The following is a 23,715-nucleotide window of genomic DNA, read 5'->3' on the forward strand; positions in this document are numbered from 1 at the left end:
GTTCCCTCCCGAGACTCTGTCCCTTTGCCGCCCCTCGCCCGGCCCGGGAGAAGGGGTGTCTGGCCTGAGGATAGGGGCAGTCGTTTGGGGTTCGAGGCCCCGCGGGGCAGGGCTCGCGGCCTCGCGGGGTCAGGGGCGGCTCAGCCAGCGTGGCCTGGAGGTTGGGAGTTGTTTTCGTGGCGCTACTCTTGCTGGGGGTCAGGAAGAGTTCTTTTTATGTCTTTGTACCTATGAATTCTTGGCGAGAGAGGGAGTTGGGATCCGCTCTGTCTCCAGCCAGGTGTTCCCACCCTCTGAGCCGCTCAGGTGCGTTGGAGTTACCGGGAGGAGCGTAGCAGCAAGCTCCCTTTAACTTCATTTAATTTGGGTACAGCTTTCAATTACTTAAGGGCTGATTGTCCAGACTCCATGCTTTTCGCGTTCCTTCTTCCGGCCTTTTGGTCATTTCTTTGCTCTCTAGCACCTCCCCTAAGAAAGGAGGAGGAGATGAAACAAACCAACCAGGGTCGGTCTTTTCAAAACCATTTAAAAGACTTCTGAGGCGAGGGAGCCGTAAGGGTGTATGTAGAGTTGCGTACCCCGAGATTATTGGAACATTTCTGGGTGTCATATTCGGTTGAGTTCTTTACCCCTTTTCATTGAAAGGGTTTTACTTCCTGGGAGTGAACAACATTTGTTACTTTTCACCTTGCTGTACTACTCACCAAACTTAGTCCAAATACTGGGGATAGTAAGAGAAATTCAGAAGACAAAAACAACCTGTGATAGTTCATTTTGACTCAAAACGGATATGTGGTCTTGAAGTTAAAATGAGATTACCAGTTGTGAGTTGGAATCCTGGGTTGTGTCCTCACTGGCCTTCACCTATCTGATGAATGGCGTTAAAAAGACACCAAGGTGAGTCTTGTATTTCAGTTACAGGTCTTTTGGAGGAAGTTAATTGGTTTCAAGAATAGAACTTATTGTTAATCAAAGCAGATAAATAAATAAGAAGAAAGAAGCAGAATTCTGGGGCGATTTAGTGGGAGAGAAATTTCTATGCTTTTGACAGGATGTTTTGGTGCCTAGGATACTTTTTTTCTTCGACCTTATACAAGAAATAGAGATGAGTGTAATAAAGCTTCCTGTACCAGTTACCCAGCTTCGACCATTGTTCACATGACTGGCCCTGTTTCATCTCTGCTGGATATGGTAAAGAACTCTCAAAATCCTTTCATGTGTAAATCTTTCAGGTGTATCTGAAAGATAAGTACTTGAGGGAAAAAAACAACCACAGGAACACAACATAAGACACAATCACAATGTCATCATTAAGCCTAAGGAATACTAGCAGTGATTTCTTAAATATTATCAATTGTCTAGTCAGTTTTCTGATTTCACTGATTCTAATTAAAATTATGTTTTGTGGGGTTTTTTTTCGTTTTGTGTTTTTTTTTTTTTTTTTTTTTTTTGGGGCATTTTTTTTTTTTTCAGTATGCGGGCCTCTCACTGTTGCGGCCTCTCCCGCTGCGGAGCACAGGCTCAGCGGCCATGGCTCATGGGCCCAGCCTCTCCGCGGCACATGGGATCTTCCCAGACCAGGGCACGAACCCGTGTCCCCTGTATCGGCAGGCAGACTCTTAACCACTGCGCCACCAGGGAAGCCCTCGTTTTGTGTTTTACAATTGGTTTGTTTGGATCAGAATTACAGAAGTTTGTTCTTTAGATTAAAAATTTATGTATATGTTATTTTAGCTACAGTTGTTTTTTTTCAAGCTCTTTCACATTGGAAAAAAGCTATTCAGAGGAGAGATTTATTTTTGTGTGTGTATTTTTAGAGAAAAGTGAAAGTCTTTTGCTAATTCATAAAGGTTTTCCTGGATGACATAAAGTTTAAATTGCAAACACTAGAGCCTGTTAAATGATTGGTTTGATAGTATAGAAGGAATGCTACTGGGTTTTTTTTCCTTTCCGACTAAATCTGCAGTGTTTACTTTTTGTCTCGTATTGAAGGAAAAATGGTGGCAGTGTAATGGAAAAACACACTTTCTCATAAGCCAATATCAAATTTTTTTGTTTGTTTTTTAATGCTTCGTGGACTCCTCCCACCTCTCCTTCCCTTCTGAGCTGTCCTAAGCCAGACATGTTTCTGCTCAGGAAGAACTGGGTGAGAAATGAGCACCTGCTTATTAGCTATCAAGTTAAGGCCTTGAGCCACTTTTCAGTTCTTGGAAAGAACATAAAATACTTGAGTGTTTTAATCCTTATATTGTTATTTAAAATTTTTAGCCACTCAGTGTTTATTTAAATTTAGATTTTACTATCTAATCTGAGTAATTTTATTTGGATTACATATGTTTTATCAGTGACTGACCTTTGTTTAAACATTGAGTTCTAGAGTCTTGTTTCAGCTTGTGAAATTCTGAGAATGAGACTTTGGTAGGTGTTCAGTTTTCCTGCCTTTTTCAGTTGACTGGGGTAGGATTTAATATTCACAGATCATATAGACAAAATATAAGGCCAATATTTTCATTTCTTCCTATAACCTTCCCAGTAATCAGCTTACATAATGGGACCATATCTTATGGGATCTTGTGTGCTGTAGCAATATCTTACCATTTCCATTTATATAACACAATGAATGTTCTCTTATTGATGTGTGCAGAGAAAAAATGATCCTGATTATCTAGTTTTTCACAATTAGCCTCCAATTCTTCATTCTGATCCTTTTTTTTAATCCCCCAAGTGTGGTAGTTACATTTTTCAGGTTGTAAGGAATGTGGTATGTTACCTTAATAAATGGGATTAATACATCTATACCCCCTCACAAAGGATATAGAGGGAAGGAAGATCATTATTTCACCTATCTCACAGTCAGACATGAAGGTGGGGATATCATTCAGGAATTAGGAGGTCTTTCAGGATTGAGTATAGGTATCTTCAGCTATGATTCTCTATGCTGGTGGTGAGCTAGTATAGTAGCTCTTTGTTTTTAACTACACATAATGCTCCTATTATTCTTGGCAAAATTCCTCCTTTTGGGGGAGTTCTGGCTATCTCTGAGACAGCTGCCTACGTTTTAGGTTTTTGCGGTATGCGGGCCTCTCACTGTTGTGGCCTCTCCCGCTGTGGAGCACAGGCTCCGGACACGTAGGTTTAGCGGCCATGGCTCATGGGCCCAGCCACTCCGTGGCATGTGGGATCTTCCCAGACTGGGGCACGAACACGTGTCCCCTGCATCGGCAGGCAGACTCTCAACCACCGCGCCACCAGGGGATCCCGATGTAGCTACTTTTGATGTTACTTGTCCACTAGTTGTGCTTTACTTAGCCTTCTAAGTTTATTCCAATCTGGCAGTTGATCTATACGTTGGGCAAAGCATTGTTTAACTGAGGAACTGAGTGTCTGCTTAGGTTAGAAAAGCAGTTCTCAAACTTTTTGGTCCTAGGACCCCCTTACACTCCTAAATTACTAAGGAACCCAAAAGGCTTTTGTTTATGTGGGTTAGGTCAATTAGTACTTACCATATTACAAATTAAAACTGAAAAGTTCTTTAAATATATTGATTTAAAAGTAAAAATAACATCACATTAACATAACACTGTTAAATAATCATTTTCAAAAATTTATGAAGAGAGTGGTGGTAAACATTTTGTAAATGTTTACTATCTGGCTTAGTAGAAGATAGCTTGATTCTTGTCTGCTTGTGATTCAACCTGTAGCAATATCACAGATCGTGTGGCCTCTGGAAAACACCACTGTACAGTTGTGAGGAAACAAGAATGAAAAAAAGGCTAATAGCCTCATAGTACTATGTTGAAAATAGTTTTGACCTCTTGAATTAGTTTAGACCCTTTGAATTGTGTTGGGGGGAACTACTCTGAGAACTGTTTATTTAGGGGTTCCTAAACCAGATTTAGGCATTTGTGAGACATTTCCCAAGCCTTTTGACTTCCATTCATGTTTGTCCAACAGGTGCTTAGAATGTTTGAGAAGCACTCAGAGGACAACTTAAGACATTTGTGGGTATGTTCATGCTCTTGATATTTTACCCACTTATGATTTTTTAATTTTTTTATGTAATAGGTGAGTTTATCAAGGTCTATTAAAAGTCTGTTGGGACTGATTTTAATTGGGAGTCCCGTTAAGTTTTTAGATTATTTGGTACACTTACATCTTTATGGTATTGAATCATTCCCTTCAAGAAATATATTGTCTGTTAAAGCAGTTAAGTGCCAGCTGTTGTTCTAGGTGCTGAAATGTAGTGATGAACAAATTAGTAACATGACATGCTTCTTTATTTGGTTAATTATCAGTAAAACTTTATTTTCTTCAGTTGAACCTTTAGGATATTTCTTGTTTGGTTTATTCCTAGGTGTCTTATAGTTTTGGTTGCTGTTAATGTAGGAAAACTTTTTTTCAAGATGGTCTGACCAACTTAACTCTCTCTCATTGTTAAAAGTAGCTGTTATTAAAGGATGAAGGCTTAATTGCGATTTGGTTATTAGTTTGTGATAATATATAACAAAGGGGGAGACCAGGGAGAAAAATTAAAGACATTACAGCAGCATTCAAATGTTTTAGTTAGTGACACACAAATGACTCCTTTTTCCCTCCCTTTCTAACTTATGCCTTGTGTCAAATATGTACTGTTAAGAAATTTCAAATCAGGTATTTTGAACTGTCGAAATAATCACAGTATACTACTTGCTCTAGCAGTAATCACAGTATTTACATAATTTTAATAATGAAGACACTTAATGTAGAAGAAATAACTATGCTGTAACCAGTTTGAGAATCTGGAGGAAGGGAAAGGTATAAAGATAAAAGAACTACTTTGTAACACATAGAAGAGGAAACAGATTTAGCATAATAATGTGCTTGAGGCTTAGAGCCTCTCAGCTGTTAAGCCAAACCAGACCTCAGAACCTGCGGTTTGGTTTTGTTTTTTTTTTAAACTGTGCTGCACTAGCTGATTTAAGAAATCCTGCTACTCCAAAATGTAGACTTCCCAAAGGATCTTTACTGGTGAAGCAACTGTTAAAGAGGAACAGTTTAACAAAGGAGGGAGAATAGAAGAATGACAGCCGTTGTCCATAGGTCAGTCAGTGCCAGAATTTCTATAAAAATTTTTCTCACTTAACCTTAGTTGAATAACTGCCTGTCTCATAGCCTGTCTGTTTATGAAAACAGTGATGATTTAATGTTTCATTCCTTCCCATTTCAGACATGGTATATAAAATTTCAGGTGTATTTTTTCAGAGGAATCCCTACTTTTCACCCAGGTAGCAGTCATTGTTTAGAATCATTGGTTTTCAAATCTCCCTTTGGTGATAGAAAGATACTTTCTATTGAGATTTAAAATAATGTTTGTTTTTTCTGTTTTTGAAACTTCCTTCGTACTGTAAACTTTATATAAACAGTCTCTGAAAATACAGTAAGTACTGTATTAATTAAATTTGTGTCATTAGGTTTCGGGTACTGAGCTCTGATGAAACTAATAGATGTGATTGATGCTACTGTAGTAGTTGGAATTTTTTCTAAGTCTAGAATCACATGTTCTAAGAATTCATTGTATGGGTGTGCCACATTTTATTTACCTGTCCATACATCAGTTAATGGATTCAAGGTTGTTCCACTTTTTGGCTGTTACGAATAATACTGCTAAAAAAATCCGTGTATAAGTTTTTGTGTGGACTTGTGTTTTCAATTCTTTGGGGTGTATACCTAGGAGTGAAATTGCTGGGTCGTAGAGTAACTCTATGTTTAACTTTTTTAGGAACTGCCAAGTAGTTTTACTTTTTTTCCAGGAACTGCCAAAGCTGCTGCTCCATTTTATATTCTAACCAACAGTGTGTTAGAGTTTCAGTTTCTCTATATCCTCATCAACACTCGTTATCATCTGACTTTTTGATTATAGCCATTCTAGTAGGTGTGAAGTAGTATCTTATTGTGACTTTTGGTTGGTCTGCACTTCATGATGGCTTAAGATGTTGAGTATCTTTTCATGTGTTTATTGGACATTTGTATGTCTTGTTTGGAGAACTGTCTATTCAGATCCTTTGCCCATTTTAAAATTGAGTTCTTTATTATTGAGGAATAAGTTCTTTATATACTCTAGATACACATCCTTTATCAGATACGATTTTCAAATATTTTCTCCCATTCTCTGGGCTGTCATTATTTTCTCCCATAGGAGGTTGTTGTTTCACTTTGTTGGTGGTGTCGTTTGTAGAACAAAAGTCTCTAAAAAGCCCGATTTATCTATTTTTTCTTTGGCTGCTTGTGCTTTTGGTGTCAGATCTAAGAAATCACCAAATCTAAGGTCATGAAGATTTACTATTTTTCTTCTAGTTTTACAGTTTTAATTCTTACATTTAGACCTTTGAGCCATTTGGGGTTAATTTTTTTAATATTGTGTGAGGTAGGGGTCCAACTTCATTCTTCACGTGTGGATATTCAATCGTCCCAGCACCATTTAAAAAAAAAAGACTATTACTCCTCTAATTCCTTGATCAAATCAATTGACCGTATATGTAGGATTTTATTTCTGGACTCTCAGTTCTGTTCCATTGATCTGTATGTCTATCCTGATGGCAGTATCACACTGTCTTGATTACTACAGCTTTGGTATTAAGTTTTGAAATTGGGAAGTGTGATTTCTCTTTGTTCTTTTTTGAGATTGTTTTGGCTATTCTGGGTTCCTTGCATTTCCATACAGATTTTACAATTAGAATCTCTCAATTACTGCAAAAAAAAAGGGGGGGGCAGCTGGGATTTTGATTGAGATTGGATTTCTTCTGTAGATTAATTTTGGGAGTATTGCCAATGTTATGCCTTGAGATCCATGAACATGGAATGTCTTTCCACTTATTTAGGTTTTCAGGTTTTCTTTCAATGATTTTTTGTAGTTCTCAGAGTACATTTGCAACTCTTCTAAAAAATTATTCTGAGGCATTTAATTTTTTTTATGCTATCATAAGTGGAATTATTTTTTAATTTCATTTTCAGATTGTTTATTGCTAGTACACAGTTTAAATACAGTTGATTTTTATATATTGATCTGTTCTGCAATCTTACTGAACTCATATATTAGCTTGAATTTTTTTTTGTTGTGTATGTGGATTCCTTAGGATTTTCTATGTACATGGTCCTGCCACTGCAAGTTCAGATAGTTTTCTCCTTCTTTTCCAATCTAAATGGTTTTTATTTCTTTATCTTACCTTAAGCTCTGGCTAGATCCTGCTGTACAGTGTTGTATTGAATCGGGAGAATGGACATTCTTTTCTTGTTTCTGATCATGGGATGGGGGCGAAGCTTTCAGTTTTTTACATTGTGTTAGGTGTGTCCCCCCCCCCGCCGCCCCCCGCCTCGTGAATGGGTGTTGGATTTTGTTACATTGCTGTCTCTTCATCTGTGAGATAATTATGTGGTTTTTGTGTCTTATACTATTTATATATGGTGGATTACGTTAATTAATTTTCATATGTTGAACCAACTTTGCAATCCTGGGATATATCCCAGTTGGTCATGGTGTGCAATCCTTGTTATATGTTCTTGGATTTGGTTTGCTGGTGTTTTGTTGAGGATTTAATTTTTTTTTTTAACTTTTAACCTTTCTATGTACTTGTTTGAGGTCTTTGGATAAACTGCATAAAATTGAATTCTTACTAAATCAATTTGATAACACCTTTAAGAGTTTAAAGTTACTTACACGTTGCTTGTGATTAATGATATATTTGATCTTATTTCAGCCATCCTGGTTTGTTTTTTATTTGTGCCAATTCTGCAATGCTTTGTTTCTATTTTTCCCCCTTCTTATCTTGGGTTAGAGTTTATACATGCTGTTTCTATTTTTTTTTAAGTGGTTTGACTTAAAATTTTACCTTGCATTTACAAAGTCAATATTTAAAGTCCTGTAAAACAGTACAAGGACAGTAGTACTATTGTCTGGTATTTTGTTTTATAATCCCCCACTTCGGGTCAGTGACCTTTTACTTAAGGTTGGATGTTACTTAAAGGCATTACTTGTCAGGAATGAACCTAGGGGGGAAAAAAGACACATACTTACTGGATTATCCATTGTTCTCTTAAGAATTAAAGAGAAGTGATTTTCTCTTTCAGACATGTTAGTAGCTAATAAGTCTTAAAAAATGAAATGTTGGGATTAAAGTTTAAGATTTTAACTTTTTATTATAAAAATTTCAAGCACACAGAAAAGTTGAAGGAATTGTATAATGAACTCTTATATACTCATCACCTAGATTTAATCATTACCAGTATTTTGTCCTCATTTTTGCTTTATGTATTTTATTTTATAGACATCTTGACATTTTCTCTCTAAATGTTTCCTTATGTAACCATAATACCCTTATCCCACCTAGTGCAATTAACACAAATTATCTTACATTTAATATCCAGTTCATATTTCAGATTTCCAACTCCACAATGGCTTTTCAAACCAGGTTGCAGAGGAGGTTCACCCTGCATTTCATTGTGGTGTAGCTCACAATGTTTAAAAGTCACACTTTCATTATAGGTATCTGCTAAAGTTATTCTTTTTTTTTTTTTTTTTTCTGTGTAAGTCTTCTTTTCACATTCTCACTCTGAACTTAGAATTTTCACAACTTGGTTATCTCAGCCGATTGGTAATTAGAATGGAGGGGAGTTATTAGAGAGACTTGTAAGTAGCAGTTGGCATTGTGTTGTTTGGTTTAAGAGCAAAATTCTTTTGCAGGCCTACAAACTTGTCACTCCTGAATGATGACTGAAGTGCTAAATTATATTAGTTTACTCCCATTCAGGTTGGTATGAAACACGTAATCAGTTTTGTGAAATTTTTTTTTTTTTTTTTTTTTTTTTTTTAAGGGAAGCCCTTGTGAAATTTTTTTGAGGTTAAATTCATATAACATAAAAGTAACCATTTTAAATGTACAATTCTGTGAGATTTAGTACATTCACGGTGTTGTTCAGTCTTCTCTGTCTAGTTTCAAAACATTTTCGTCACCCCCAAAGGAGTTCCTATATCCATTAAGCAGTTACTTTCCCTTTCTGTCCTCCTCTGAGCCCTTAGCAACCACTAATATACTGTCTTTTGATTTACCTATTCTGGATATTTCATATAAATGGAATCATACCATGTATAACCTTTTGTGTGTGGGTTCTTTCATTTTGCATGTTTTCGAGGTTCATCTATGTGCAGAATATATCAGTACTTCATTTTGTTTTTATGGCTGAATAACATTCCACTGTGTATATATACCACATAATGTTTATCCATTCATCCGATGATGGATGTTTCAGTTGTTTCCACCTTTTGGCTATTGTGAAAAGTGCTGCTATAAACATTTGTGTCTAGATATTTGAGTACCAGTTTTCAGTTCTTTTGAGTACAGTATAGGAGTGGAAGTGGTAGATCATCCTATGTTTAACTTTTTGAGGAACCACCAAACTTTTCTACAGCAGCTGCACCATTTTACAGCACCACCAGAATGTACAAGGGTTCTGATTTCTTCATATCTTTGCCAACAATTCTGTTCCTTTTTTTTTTTTTCCCATTAATAGCCATCCTAGCGATTGTGAAGTGGTGTCTCATTGTCATTGTGATTGGCATTTCCCTGGTTACTAATGATGTTGAACATCTTTCTATGTATTCCTTGGTCATTTGTATATCTTTGGACAAATGTCTGTGCAAGTCCTTTACTCATTTTTAAATTAGCTTGTTTCACTTGAGTTTTAAGAGTTCTTTATATATTCAGGATACTTGATCCTTATAAGGTACATGATTTGTAAATGTTTTCTCCCATTATGTGGGTTGTCTTTTCACTGTCTTGACATAGTATCATTTTTACAAAAGTTTTTAAATTTTGATACAATCCAGCTGACCTAATTTTTGTTATTGTTGCTTGTGCTTTGGGTATTGTATCTAAAAATCTACTGTTAAGTCATGCCAGGGTGTGAAGATTCACCTATGTTTTCTTCTTAAGAGTTTTATTGTTTTAGCTCTAACATTTAGGTTATAACCCATTTTGAGTTAATTTTTGTAGATAGTGTGGGGTAGGGGTCCAAAACTTTATTCTTTTACGTGTGGAGATGTAGTCCCAGCACCATTTGTTGAAGAGACTATTTCTTCCCCTATTGATTGGTTTTGGCACCACTGTCAAATCAGTTGGCCATGGATGAATGGATTTATTTCTGGACAGTTTTATTCTTTTGATGTTTATGTTTATCCTTATACCAGTACCACATTGTTTTGGTTACTATAGTGTAAATTTTCTTAAATAAAAAATTTCAAACATATATAGAAGTAGAATAGTTTAATGAACACACCTGTCCATCACCCAGTTTCAGATATTACTGATTCACAGATAACCTTGTTTCATCTGCGTCCTACCCACTCTCGTCTTCCCTCTCCCCATTGTATTGAAACAACCCCAGACATTTGTAAATATTTCAGGGGGTTACATAATCAATTATAAGAAAGATTTACATTTTAAATATAAATTTTAAAGAATGGTACGTTTCCATTCATTTGGAAAATTCACATACAAAGGATCCTTGTCCGTGTTAGGTAAATGTAGTTTTCTCTCAGTGGGATTTTTAAACTGGTGTTTGAATTTATTATTTCAGAAAATTCAATTTGGAAGTTTCACTACGATCAAAATATAGTAATTATTATGGTGGTAGATGAGATTTTTATTAAGCCTCAGTGATGAAACTGGTGAGCCTTTCTAATTGTATGAAAATTGTGGTTGCCATTCTAAAATAGGGCTTTTTCTTTAATAGTGCCTGTTGAGAATGTGTTACATTCCCTGCTGGTTGCTAGTTGTAAAAGGTAGGGAGGTGGGAACTTCCCTGATGGCGCAGTCGTTGGGAATCTGCCTGCCGGTGTAGGGGACACGGGTTCAAGCCCTGGTCTGGGAAGATCCCATATGCTGTGGAGCGACTGGGCCCGTGTGCCATAACTACTGAGCCTGTGTGCCATGACTACTGAGGCCTAGAGCTCGTGCTCCACAGCGGGAGAGGCCACTGCAATAAGAAGCCTGCGCACTGCAGTGAGGAGTAGCCCCCCCCACCCCCACCCCGCTCACCATAACTAGAGAAATCCCATATGCAGCAACGAGGGCCCAGTGCAGCCAAAAATAAATAAATTTATTTTTTAAAATGGGAGGTGAATTGAGCACACAAAAAGGAGTTTTCTGTTCTCAAAGGAGCTTACGTTTTAATATAGCAAATAGGCATATGCACAGATAATACAGTGAGGAGATGAAGGGAGAATGTGAAGTTTAGGTTAAGTATGGGAGTGCTACCCTTGAGATTTCAAATTTGCCTCCTAAAGTTATTACATATGTCTTCCAGATCCCTTTGTAATTAAATCTGCCTTCAGGAGAGCAAGCCAGATTGGAAGGAATGGGAGTGTGCTGTATGTTTCTGTCTCTTGAGAAGCAAGGGTTGATGATGAAGAGTATCCAAGATCTTCAGTTGCTTAGCTAGTGCCTGCACACAGGTGCAGCCAGACCATTCTAATGATGATGATGTTCAGCAAGTGAGAAGTACCCTCTCCTGAGAGTGGTTACCTGCATCAAAATTTTATTAATATTTGTTTGGTTATGCCAGGTGTTACAAAAGGAAATTAGGTGGGAAGAATCCTTTAACAGTGATTAAGGACCAGAGTTACTTTTACGGAATACAAAGATTATGAGTTCACTATCTGTGAGTGCCGGAAGTGCTCAGTTTAATCAATTAATTTAGAACATAACTTGTGTCCTTAAGGTGTTAATTGAGAATGTTGACTTAAATTATTAATACTGCTTATATATATATCTTCAGGCCCAAAACTAAGTCTAAACTTACCTCTTAGGCAGTTATGAAACCCTAAATACACTTATATCAAACAGTAACAAATATAAAAATTTTTGAAGTTCAAATTTGCAGTATTGATGTGAATGATAGTGTTTTGTTGATTCTAAACCAGTGCTTCTCATATTTTAATGTGCATGTGATTCACCTGTGGGTCTTGTTGAAATGGGGATTTTGATGTAGTAAGTCTTGGATGGGACCTAAGATTTTGCATTTCTAACGACGTGATACTAATGCTGCTTATCTTGGAATTATTCTTTTGAGTAGCAGGATCTAAATCATTATTTTATTGTGAAAGTATTGCCTCCTATAATGGACTTCTTTTGAGTTCAGCATGCATATACTAGTAAGAACTCAATTTTTCTAATCTTTTTCAGTATGAACTAATGATTTTCACCTTTGTTTTATAGCACCTTCTCTTGGCTAAAATGTTTAATTTACATATTAAGTCTGCTTCTGCTCTTTTTCGTCAATGTGAAACAACTTAGTGGAGGTTTGTAAACAAAAGCTTTGGTTGATATTCTATTGACAGTGAACTGTGATAAAGTGTCTATCCATATGATTCATGGAATGTTCATCTTAAATCTTTATTATCATATTAAAATTAAAACAAATTAAACAGATAAAAGTTACTGGGGAGAATTTTCAGCCTTCTGAAATTACCCACAACCCTGCGTTTCCCCCTCCTAACCCATCTCACGTGCCCCCTTTGAGGGTACTCGTTCTGGTTTGACAAAGCTGCCCTGAACTGATTTTATAGTTAAACACATTGGAATCCATAAAAATGTGTGAACTTAGATTATGTATATTTGGAGGTCTACAAGATGACGCTTATACTTGGTTTTGTATTCTTACCGCTTCAACTATGAGGTATTTAGAAAGTGGAGAATTAGGCTGAATTTTGTGGAAGGTAATAAGATACATTCTGTTTGCTTGCATTGTACAATGCAGTATGGTTTCACATGCCTTTTAAAGACGTCAAGACCCAGTTCATAAGGAAATTTTAAGCTCGGAGGGCTTTTTTTTTTAAAGACATGATTGGGTACCTCTGAATTTATTAATGGGTTGTGGTGCTTAAGATAGAACTCCATTGAGGGAGTGGGGAGTGAGAACTGTTGGGTTCTGTGGTGCAAATGGTGAGAGCTAGTGAGGAGCAATGCCTGCTGGGCTTTTCCCTCTTTCGTCTTGTTTTTCCTGTTTGTATATGTAACTGTTGTCAGGGAGTGCTGGGTAAGAAGAGATGGAGGTTGGAGGAAAAGAGATGCCAAAAGGCATCTTATGGAGAAGGCAGGACTAGATTTCCCTGTTTCCTTTATTGCTACTGGCACTGCTGGGATAGAGTTAGGAGTAAAGAATGGGATTCCTCCTTATGTTTTTCCTCTTGTTTGTTCTTATTGAGCCTGTTTCAGGGGAGGAGCAGAAACCAAAGTAAAGTGCAAAGGGTTGGATATCACCGTGTCTTCCCTCAGTACTTATAGATTGTGAACAATTTTTTTGTTTTTTTTTTTTGGTCAAGTTGGGGGTGGGGAGAGAAGAAGGACTGGTGTGGTTTCTACTTCTGTAGGCCCTGGTATCCATTAGGAACAGAAAGAAATATGTGAGTGCTTCAGTTATTATTGTATCATAACAGGTCATCCCAAACTTAGTTCTTTAAAACAACAAAAATCATCGTCTCTCTTGGTTCTGAGGGTTGACTGAGCTCAGATTGGTCTTGCTTGGAGGTCTCCATGTGGTTGCAGGTAAATGATGACTGTGATGGAGTCATCTTAAAGGCTGCCTCACTTGCACATCACTCGCTTCTGGTGGTTGATAGTCGCTGTTGGTTGGCGCGTCAGCTGGAACACCTATCCTTGGCCTTTCTATGTGGCCTGGACATCCTCATTAGCTTGGCAGTGAATGTCTCAAGAGCCCGGAAGTACAAGGCCTGGGCTTAGAAACTGTAACATCATTTCTGCCATATTCTGTTGAGTAAACAGTCACACAGTCTCATATTAAAGGGGAGGGGCATAGACCCCCACCTCTCAGTGTCAGAGAAATTTTGAGCCAGGATGTAAGACCTCCTCAGAGGGTAAAAATAAAGAGACATTGGAGAAGGGGGGTTGGTAGGAGAGAATCCTAGGAAGCTTGGAGATTTTGAATTGTGGAATAATTTGGGAAAGGGTTGGATTTCCTATATTCTTGTAGAACTTAAATCAGACAACTTTTTAGTGGAAAATGTCTGTCATTAATAAATGAAATTTGTCAGTTCGGAGTTGAGAGGAGATTTGCAAACAAGTTAATTTTTCTTTTACTTCTTTACAGTGAACTTTTTTTTGGTTATATTATGTGTATTTAAAAGGCTTTTAGTGTATTGATCTCAAAGTGAAGTGTCTCATTTTTTATTTTTATGTATGATTTTTGATTATTCCAAAAAGCCAAGCACGAAAGTTGATCACATGCCTTTTACATACAATTAATAAAGAAATACCATGTTTTTAAAAGATTCCTTCACAGTAATGTCATTTTAGTTACATATTACATGTGTTAATAGAAATTAAGGTGTTATAAAAATATTATATGTTGATTCTTATTTTCCTAACTTATAAAAATGGGTAAAATGACTTATATTAGGTATATGTAATTTTAACCTTAACTGTTTTCAGTAAACTGATAAATCCATTCTGTAACTTCTCATCCGTTTTTTTTTTTTCTTTTTTCTTTTTTTTTTCTCATCCGTTTTTATAGTATCCCTAGAAATTTAAATTCTCTTCTTTGAGGTGTAATTGACATAAAATACACAAAGTTAAAGTGTGGAGTTAATAAACTTTGATAAATTATACAGTTGTGCTTCTTTCACCACAATCATGATACTGAATATTTCCATTAACCCAAAAAGTTCCCTCATGACCCTTTGTAGGCAGTCCTTTCTGGCCAAAAATCCCTGTAGCTTTTGTGTTTTGTGTGTGGGGGGGGTCACTGTAGTTTTCACTTTTCTAAAAATTCCTATAACTAGAATCATAGAGAAGGTAGCCTTTATTGGCTGGCTGGGTGTCACGTAAAATAATCTCTTTTGAGATTCATCCATGTTGGTGTGTGTAACATTCTTTACTTTTATCATTGAGTAGTATCCTTTTGTGTGGGTAGATGACAATTTGTTTATGAATTATCTGGTAGTTGGATATTTAGGTTTTTTTTCCCAGCTTCTTGTGATTATGAATAAAGCTGCTGTGAACATTTGAGTACAAGTCTTTGTGTGGACATATGTTTTCGTTTCTCTTAGGTAAATACCTGGGAGTGGGATTGCTGGGTCATATGGTAAGTGTGTATGTTTAACTTGAAGAAACTGCCAAACTGTCTTTTCCAAAGTGGCTGTGCCAGTTTTGCATTCCCTCTTGAGGTGTGTTCCAGTTGCTCCACATCCTCTCTCAACACTTAATATTATCAGCCCTTCATTTTAGTCATTCTGGTGGCTGTGTAGTGGCATCTCATTGTGATTTTGTTTACATTTCCTTATTAGCTAGTGTTACTGACCATCTTGTCATGTGTTTATTTCCCATCATTGTATCTCATTTGGTTAAGTGTTGAAATCATTTGCCCATTTAAAAATTGTGTTCTTTAATGTTGGGTCATAGGAATTTTTTTATATATTATAGACAAATCTTTCATCAGATATATGTATTGCAAAAATTTTTTTTCTCAGTTTGAGGTTTGCCTTCTCCTTTAAACAGTGTTCAGTTTTGTTAATTAACCTTTTAAGATTATTATAGATTCACACGCAGTTGTAAGAATTAATACAGAGGGATTCCTGTGTCTTTTATTCGGTTTCCTCTAATGATAACATCTTGTAAAACTGTACAGTATCACAACTTGGATATTGACACCGATATAGTTCACTGATCATATTCAGATTTTCCCAGTTTCACTTGCACTAGCACATGTGTATGTTTGTGTTTAGTGTTATACAGTATTATCACATGTGCAGATTTGTATATTCACTACCACAGTCAAAATACAGACCATCATTGCAGGGATCTCTCATGTTGTTCATTTGTAACCATAATCATCTCCTTTCTGTGCACCTCCTCTCACTAAACCCTAGTAACCATGAATCTTTTCTGTACTTATGTGAATTTTTGAAAATAAAAAATTTTATAAGTGGAATCATATATGTATATAACCTCTGGGAATTGGCTTCTTTCCAGTCAGTCTGATTTTCTTGCGATCCGTCCAAGTTGTTGCATGTATCAATAGTTCATTCCATTTTATTGCTGAATAGTATTCCATGGAATGGGGATGAACCACAGTTTATTTAACCATTCACCCATTGTGAAGGACATGTGGGTTGTTTCCAGTTTTTGGCTGTTGCAAATGAAGCTGCTACAAGCATTTGTCTACAAGTTTCTGCATGAGATAAATTTTTTGTTACCGTGGGATAAATGTGCATGAGTGCAATTGCTGGGTCATATGGTAAGTACCTTTTTAGTTTTCCAGGACAATGATAGACTGTTTTCCAGAGTGGCTGTACCAGCTTACATTTTCACTAGCAATGTGTGCGTGATCCAGGTCCTCTTCATCTTCAGCAAACACTGGTTATTATCACTGTTGTTTGGGGAGAGGACATTCTGATGGTGTAGTGATATCCCATTGTGATTTTAATTTGCATTTTCCAAATGCTTATTGATGTGGAACATCCTTTATTTGCCATCTGTAAATACTCTTTAGTGAAATGTCTTTTCATGCCTTTTGTCCATTTTCTAATTGGATTGTTTGGGTTTTTACTGATGTGTTTTGAGAGTTCTTTACATAGTCTAGATACTAGTTTTTTTTTTTTCAGATATGTAGTTTGCAGATATTTTCTTCCACTTTGTGGCTTGTTTTTTTTAATTCCCTTCATATGGTCTTTTGCACAGCAAATATTCTAAATTTTGATGAAGTCTAGTTTTTTTTGGGGGGTGGGTTGTACTTTTGATTTCAAATCATAACTCCTTGCTTAGTGCAAAGAACTAATAAGTGGGTTCAACAAGGTTGCAGTATACCAGATCAACATAAAAAATTCAGTCACATTTTGTATATTAGAAATGAGTATGTAGAAACAGAAATTAAAAATACCACTTCAGATTACTTTAAAAATTAAATACGAATTTTGTGAAAATCGCAAAACACTGATGAAAGAAATCAAAGAAGATCTAAATAAATGGAGAAATATGGTGTTCATGAATTGGAAAACTCAACATAATAAAGATGTTGGTTTTCTTTAAATTCACATACAGTTAATGCAGTTACTATTAAAATTACAGCAAGACGGACTTCCCTGGTTGCGCAGTGGTTAAGAATCCACCTGCCAATGCAGGGGACATGGGTTTGAGCCCTGGTCCGAGAAGTTCCCACATGCTGCGGAGCAGCTAAGCCTGTGTGCCACAGCTGCTGAGCCCGCGTGCCGCAACTACTGAAGCCCACACACCTAGAGCCCATGCTCTGCAGCAAGAGAAGCCACGGTAATGAGAAGCCCATGGACCACAACGAATAGTAGCCCCCACTCACCACAACTAGAGAAAGGCCGTGCACAGCAACAAAGACCCAACACAGCCAAAAATTAAAAAAAAAATAATAAAATTAAATAAAAATTACAGCAAGATTCTTTTTGTAAATTCACACAAGAATATTCCAAAATTTATTTGAAAAGTTTGAAGGAATTAATAATAAAACAATTCTGATAAGAATAAAAGCAATCACTCTGATTTCAAGACTTTTTGTATAGCTACCTTAATCATGACAGTTTATTAGTGTCAGAGGGAAAGACGTAAATCAATAGAGCAGAATAGAGGACTTAGAAATAGCCCCATACAAGTATAGCCAAGTGGATTTTGACAAAGGTGCAAAAGCAATTTTATGTATATAGGATGGATAGTTGAAATGTTGCTGGAGCAGTTGGATAACCATAGGCAAAAGATCAAAATACAAAACATTAAAATACCCAACTTTTGGAATATAACATAGTTAAAAATCTTCAGGACCTATGAGTTGGTGCAAAGTTCTTTTTCATGACACCAAAAGCATAAAGAAAAAACTTGATAAATGGTACCTCATGAAAATTCAAAATTTTTGCTCTGGTTAAAAAACCCTGTTAAGTGGATGAAAAGCTACAAATTGGAAGAAAGTATATGTAAACCACATATCTGACTGATGACTCATAAAGGGCATATAAAGAGTTCTCAAAACTCAACATTAAAAGAAAATCCAATTAGAAAAGGGTAAAAGATATGAAGACACATTTCACGGAATGTATATGTATGGCAAAGTACACGAAGAAACGTTTAACTTCACTAGCCTTTAAGGAAATGCAAAGGAAGACCTTGATATCACCACACATCTATTAGAACAGCTTAAAGGAAAAGTAGCCATAATGCTAAATACCGGCTGGATGTGGAAAAATACTAAATACTGGATGTGGAAAAAATACACATCTCCATTCATTGTTGTTGTGAATATTAAATGGTAAAGCCACTTTAGAAAGTAGTTTGGCTGTTTCTTAAAAAAACTACATATGCAATATTTTTAATAGCTTCATTAAAAAAAATTAATTTTTATTTTTGGCTGCATCGGGTCTTTGTTGCTGTGCATGGGCTTTCTCTAGTTGCGGCAAGCAGGGGCTACTGTTGGTTGCGGTGCATCGGCTTCTCACTGCAGTGGCTTCTCTTGCTGCAGAGCACGGGCTCTAGGCGTGTGGGCTTCAGTAGTTGTGATGTGCGGGCTCTAGAGCACAGGCTCAGTAGTTGTGGCGCACGGGCTTAGTTGCTCCGTGGCATGTGGGATCTTTTCGGAGCAGGGATCAAACCCATGTCCCCTGCATTGGCAGGCAGATTTTTCACAACTGCGCCACCAGGGAAGTCCCAATAGCTTCACTGTTCAAAGGCCATTAAGTTATAACATTTTTTCTGTCCTGATGATGGAGGAATGTGGCCTGTGAAAACACTGAGTTGAATACCATAGAAAATTGCCTTTTATTTCTGGAAGTCTGCAGTAAGTTTAGAATAAAGGATTGGGGCTGGAAGGGCAAATATTAGTAAGAATACTGTAGCTTTGATAAAGGAAAAATGATCTCCATAAAGATGTACCTACATAAAAATACTCTTACACATTCCTTAAAGGTTTTAAAGCTTTCATTATCAGCATGACTGGATTGTAGATTTGACTCTTGGTTCATTGAAATCTTTAAGCTGTAGTATGTAATGGGTAGGTAGGAAAGTAGGGCTGAAATGTAGGTAGAGTATAAAAGTCTCAAGTTAAATAGCTGATGTTATGTGTCACTTTCATGAACTTTTGTAATATGGTTGACATTTTAGGACATTCTCTTGAATCAGGGGTAGGAAGTTCAGTACACATTGAAAGAACACTTTAGAAACCATGGTAGGTAAGACTGTTAAGCATGTTGTTATATCATTGATATATTTTGTAGCTGTGTCAAAAAATTTTCAGAAACTTGATTACTGTATTTCCCATTTTCTAGGAAGTCAGTACAATCTTGGTGTCAGATTTGGGCTTGAGTTCCTGGTATGTAACTTTCTAGCTGGATGCCTTTTATAAAGTATCATCATCTTTAAGCTTAATTTAATAGAGTTGTTTTGAGGATTAAATGACATATAGTATGTCTAGTAATTGGTCAGCACAATTCCTGATAAAGAGTAAGCACTCAGAAGCTGTTAGTTTCTATTACTAGCCAGAAGAGCTTTTCAAACTCAGCAGCATACAGATGTAGTCCAATGTTTTGTCATTCTGGAGATGTTTGTTAATGAATACTGTGGCAGTATAGCAAATCACAAACTATTTTTATGAGGTGAATAGAGTCAGATGAGGACTGGCAAGTTTTTGGAGGTGAGGTGCCAAGCATCTATCATTAACTACCTTCCCTTGTCACCCTGTCTTGGAATCTGCTGTAGTGTGGAATATTGGCAGAGCTGCCTTTGGAGATGGTACTGGTTGATCTCATGCTGCTGGGCCGGATGGTTGATGCTGGGCCAGACTAAGGTTTCTGTTACCTGATGAGACCTGAGAATTATCCTTGATTCTTCCCTCCCCCTTTCTATATACAACCAGTTGGTCATTTGTGTTGCTGATTGATCTCCTTAGTATTTATCTGACTCATATATCTTCATCTTGCCTGCCACTGCTGCAAGTCAGATGTGTGTTTGTCATCCCAATTAGCTAGAAAAGCTTCCTACTTTTTCTGCTGCTTGACTAGTTGGGATTCTGCCCTATCATTTATACCAGAGGTAGCTTTCTGAAATGCAAATTTGATTATGCCAGCAGGGTTACTATCTTTGACTTCGGAATCAGAACTTCCTGGGTTCAAATCCCATCTCTGCCTTGTGTGATCCTGGACAAGTTCTCTGTGCCTCAGTTTCTTCATTTATAAAAAAAGAAAAACCATTCAAATCTGACCTGGAAAGATTGCTAAAAATACGCTGCCTAGCTCCGACCCCCAGTTTCTGGTTCCCTAGATCTTGAGTGGGCTCAAGAAATCAGTAACCTACAAAAAGCTTCTCAGTTGATTCAGATACCTTTTAATGAGTCCTCCTGAGGCACCATACATGTTATTACCTTTAGGTTTTTGTGCTCATTGTGTCTGATATATGCGCTCTCTTTGCCTGGTTAACTCCTTTTTTTCCTTCAGTAACTTGGGTCTAGGTTTCTCCTCTGCTAGGAAGTGTCTGACTTTCTCATTCTGGATTTGGTGCTTTGGGAAGTCACCACCAGTACAGTGGTTCAGTGTTCTGTGATCCCTCTCAAATACACCGTCTAAAATGTAGGACAAAAGGGAACACATTTCAATTCTGGTCACCTATAAAAGCATAAAATTCCTTTAATTCATGGCATTTAGCATTTTGCAATTCCTGGTTTTTTACTCGTTTGCCCTCTCTCTCTCTCTGTGTCTCTTCTGTGAAGCTCCTTGAGGATAAATTCTATGTCCTCCGTGTCTTGTTACATAATCTTTATGTTTATCATATTAGGAATTATCTTTACTGAAGTGAAGCATCTTCACAACAAGGCATCCACCAGTGGAGGCCCTGTTGCGTGAGGTCTTTGTTTTCTGATTGTATCATTTATTTGAATTCATACACCTTTTCTACTTGTACATCTCAGACTGACCTCCTTTGTTTTCTGTAGGTTTTAACTGGAACTTAGTTTGGTTTATTACTCCAAGTAATATTGGTAGATGGAGGACATTGGTAGATGGAGGACATTGTGGGATGGAACCAGAAATGAAACCAGGAATGTAAAAGATTGTGACCAGGTTTGGTTCTGGATTTTGGGTTATTTTATTTACTGAATCATTCCTAATTTATTTAGATTTGGATGTGTGGTGATGTTTTGCTGAAAGCATTCAAACTTTGTGGATCTTGTTTTCCCTTTGGTAAAATGAGATAATAGACTAGATGAAAGTCCCTTTGAGCTCTAAAATTTTTGCTATTCCAAGTAAAAATGCAAAGGTTTCCAAAGATTTAGGTGTTATTGATAATCAAATAATAAGAATCTTTTTCTCTTTTAACTTCTCTTCATTTTATAAATAATTCCATTCAGACACTCAACAAAAAAAACTTTGGTATCAACAAAAGTGAATTTCCTTTTCTTTTCCTTTCTTTCTTCTTTTTCTTTTTTAGGGTTACTTGAATACAAGCATGAATTTCCTTTTCTTGATTACCTAGATTTTCTTCCTGGAGCTGTTCATTATAACTCTTTCTGGGTTTGAGTGTAACTCAAACTTTATTGAAGCAGATACAGAGAGGCTTATGAGTAGTTATAACTCAAGCGTTGTCATGAAAGAACTTGCCAAGTGATTTTTCTCAGTGGGCTGCTAATGCATGAAAAAGGCTAAAGTGAAAAAAAAAATTCTCTGTAAGTGAATGTGACAGATTATTTTGCTCTGGAGTAACATTTAGGTCTTCTGTGTTTTCATTTAAGTGCCAAGGATGACATTGATCTCGATGCCTTGGCTGCAGAAATAGAAGGAGCTGGTGCTGCTAAGGAACAGGAACCTCAAAAGGCAAAGGGGAAAAAGAAAAAGGAGAAAAAAAAGCAAGATTTTGAGTAAGTATATTTTAAATATATTTGATTTTTATTAGCTTTGGTACTAGATTTACTTATTAAACTAATTCAGTACCTCAAAATATATTTTAATCCATTTCTAGTGAAGATGATATCCTGAAAGAACTGGAAGAATTGTCTTGGGAAGCTCAAGGCATCAAAGCTGACAGAGAAACTGCTACAGCAAAGGTGAAATACAGATTGTTGATACCTGTTTATGCTTCTTTGTAGCTCCAGTTTTAGGGACTGCTTTTGGAAACCTTTGAGCAACATATATATGTTAGTTAAAAGTTTCCATAAAATTTGATGCCAAAGGGGGAAAACAGTTTTTAGGGAATCAATAATGCATTTTAAAACCTTTCACAAATATAAAGATGCTTTATTTGGGAATCTAAAGGTATTTTGTGATATGTTGTCTGTTTATAAAATTGGTACGTTTGGAAATATAACATTTCCCAACTCTACCCGCAGTTTTCTATATTATTGATACTTCTTTCCATCCTTTGAAATTGGATAAGCCTCAGAGTAATGAGAGAGAGATGGATATTTTTTCTTTCAATTTTCCCCTTAGGCTTTTTATGCCATTTGAAGAAGGTAGTAAATGTGGACTGGTGATTAGTGTTTGCTTCAGAGCACCTGGATTCTGAAATTTACGGTGATTATGAGATGTACCTGAGGCCTAGGCTAGCTTCTGGTACTTGCTTGAGTTTTATATTCTTGTAAAAACATTATTTTAAAATTATTTCGATAATTTTTCCATGTGTACTTAACGAAGTACATGACTTTGAGGAGTTTCAATTAATAAAAAAAAAAAGTATAACTCTGTTAATATTTCTAACAATGGAAATTTTTTAGCCAACAGAAAATAATGAAGATGAATCCACCTCAAAACAAGATAAAAAAAAGAAAGGACAGAAAGGCAAAAAACAAAGTTTTGAAGACAATGATAGTGAAGAATTGGAAGATAAAGATTCAAAATCAAAAAAGACTGCAAAACCCAAAATGGAAATGTACTCTGGGAGTGATGACGATGATGATTTTAGTAAACTCTCCAAAAAAGCTAAAGGGAAAGCTCAGAAATCGAACAAGAAGCAGGATGGGTCAGAAGAGGATGAGGATAGCAGTAGAAGAGTTAAAGATTGTATGAGAGTACATTCTTCTGGTGAAAGTGGTGATGAATCAGATGAAGTTTTGCAGTCCAGGAAAGGACAGAAAAAGAATCAGAAAAATAAGCCAGGTCCTAATGTAGAGAGTGGGAATGAAGATGACGACTCCTCCTTCAAAATTAAGACAATGGCTCAAAAGAAGGCAGAAAAGAAAGAGCGTGAGAGAAAAAAGCGGGATGAAGAAAAGGCAAAACTGCGGAAGCTGAAAGAAAAAGAAGAGCTAGAATCTGGTAAAAAGGATCAGAGTAAACCAAAAGAATCTCAAAGGAAATCTGAAGAGGAAGCTGTAAAATCCAAAGTGACTCTTGATTCTGGAGCACCTCCTGCCTCTGAAGAGAAAGGAGAGGCTCCCACAGCTGCAGAAGGTTGGTAATAATATCGAGGAAAGGGCAAAAGTCTTGGATTCATAATCAGCCTAAGTTTTGATTATTATGCCCCAAAGTCATTTTGTTGTTTGTCCTTGCTTATAAAGGTACTAAATTGTAAGAAACTTAAAATTAGGTCTAAGTACTCTTAATTGATTTTCACTGTTAAACATTTATGTATGTAGTATAAATATCTTTCAAATGATTTGTGCACAAACTAGGATTTTTACGGAATTTCACCGTGGAAAACAATTTTTTGCTGCTGCTGAAGGCTGGAAGTTGCC

The 23,715-nt window shown here is 36.6% G+C and overlaps 1 protein-coding gene across 3 annotated transcripts in view; it reads left to right on the forward strand.

The window, feature by feature from the left end:
* The window catches only part of EIF5B (eukaryotic translation initiation factor 5B), a 67,745-nt gene that overhangs the window by 431 nt on the left and 43,599 nt on the right, over positions 1-23,715 (forward strand). For 2 of the 3 annotated variants that reach the window (XM_024743720.1, XM_024743721.1), the window contains exons 2-5: positions 15,098-15,132; positions 21,778-21,903; positions 22,005-22,089; positions 22,756-23,431. In XM_024743720.1, coding sequence (XP_024599488.1) covers positions 15,098-15,132; positions 21,778-21,903; positions 22,005-22,089; positions 22,756-23,431 — 922 coding nt within the window. The remainder of the gene's footprint in view (positions 1-15,097; positions 15,133-21,777; positions 21,904-22,004; positions 22,090-22,755; positions 23,432-23,715) is intronic. The other variant, XM_024743722.1, reaches the window with a different exon arrangement.

The sequence above is a fragment of the Neophocaena asiaeorientalis genome, unplaced genomic scaffold, assembly GCF_003031525.2.
Source record: "Neophocaena asiaeorientalis asiaeorientalis breed wild unplaced genomic scaffold, Neophocaena_asiaeorientalis_V1.1 scaffold114, whole genome shotgun sequence".
Taxonomy (NCBI): Eukaryota; Metazoa; Chordata; class Mammalia; order Artiodactyla; family Phocoenidae; genus Neophocaena; species Neophocaena asiaeorientalis.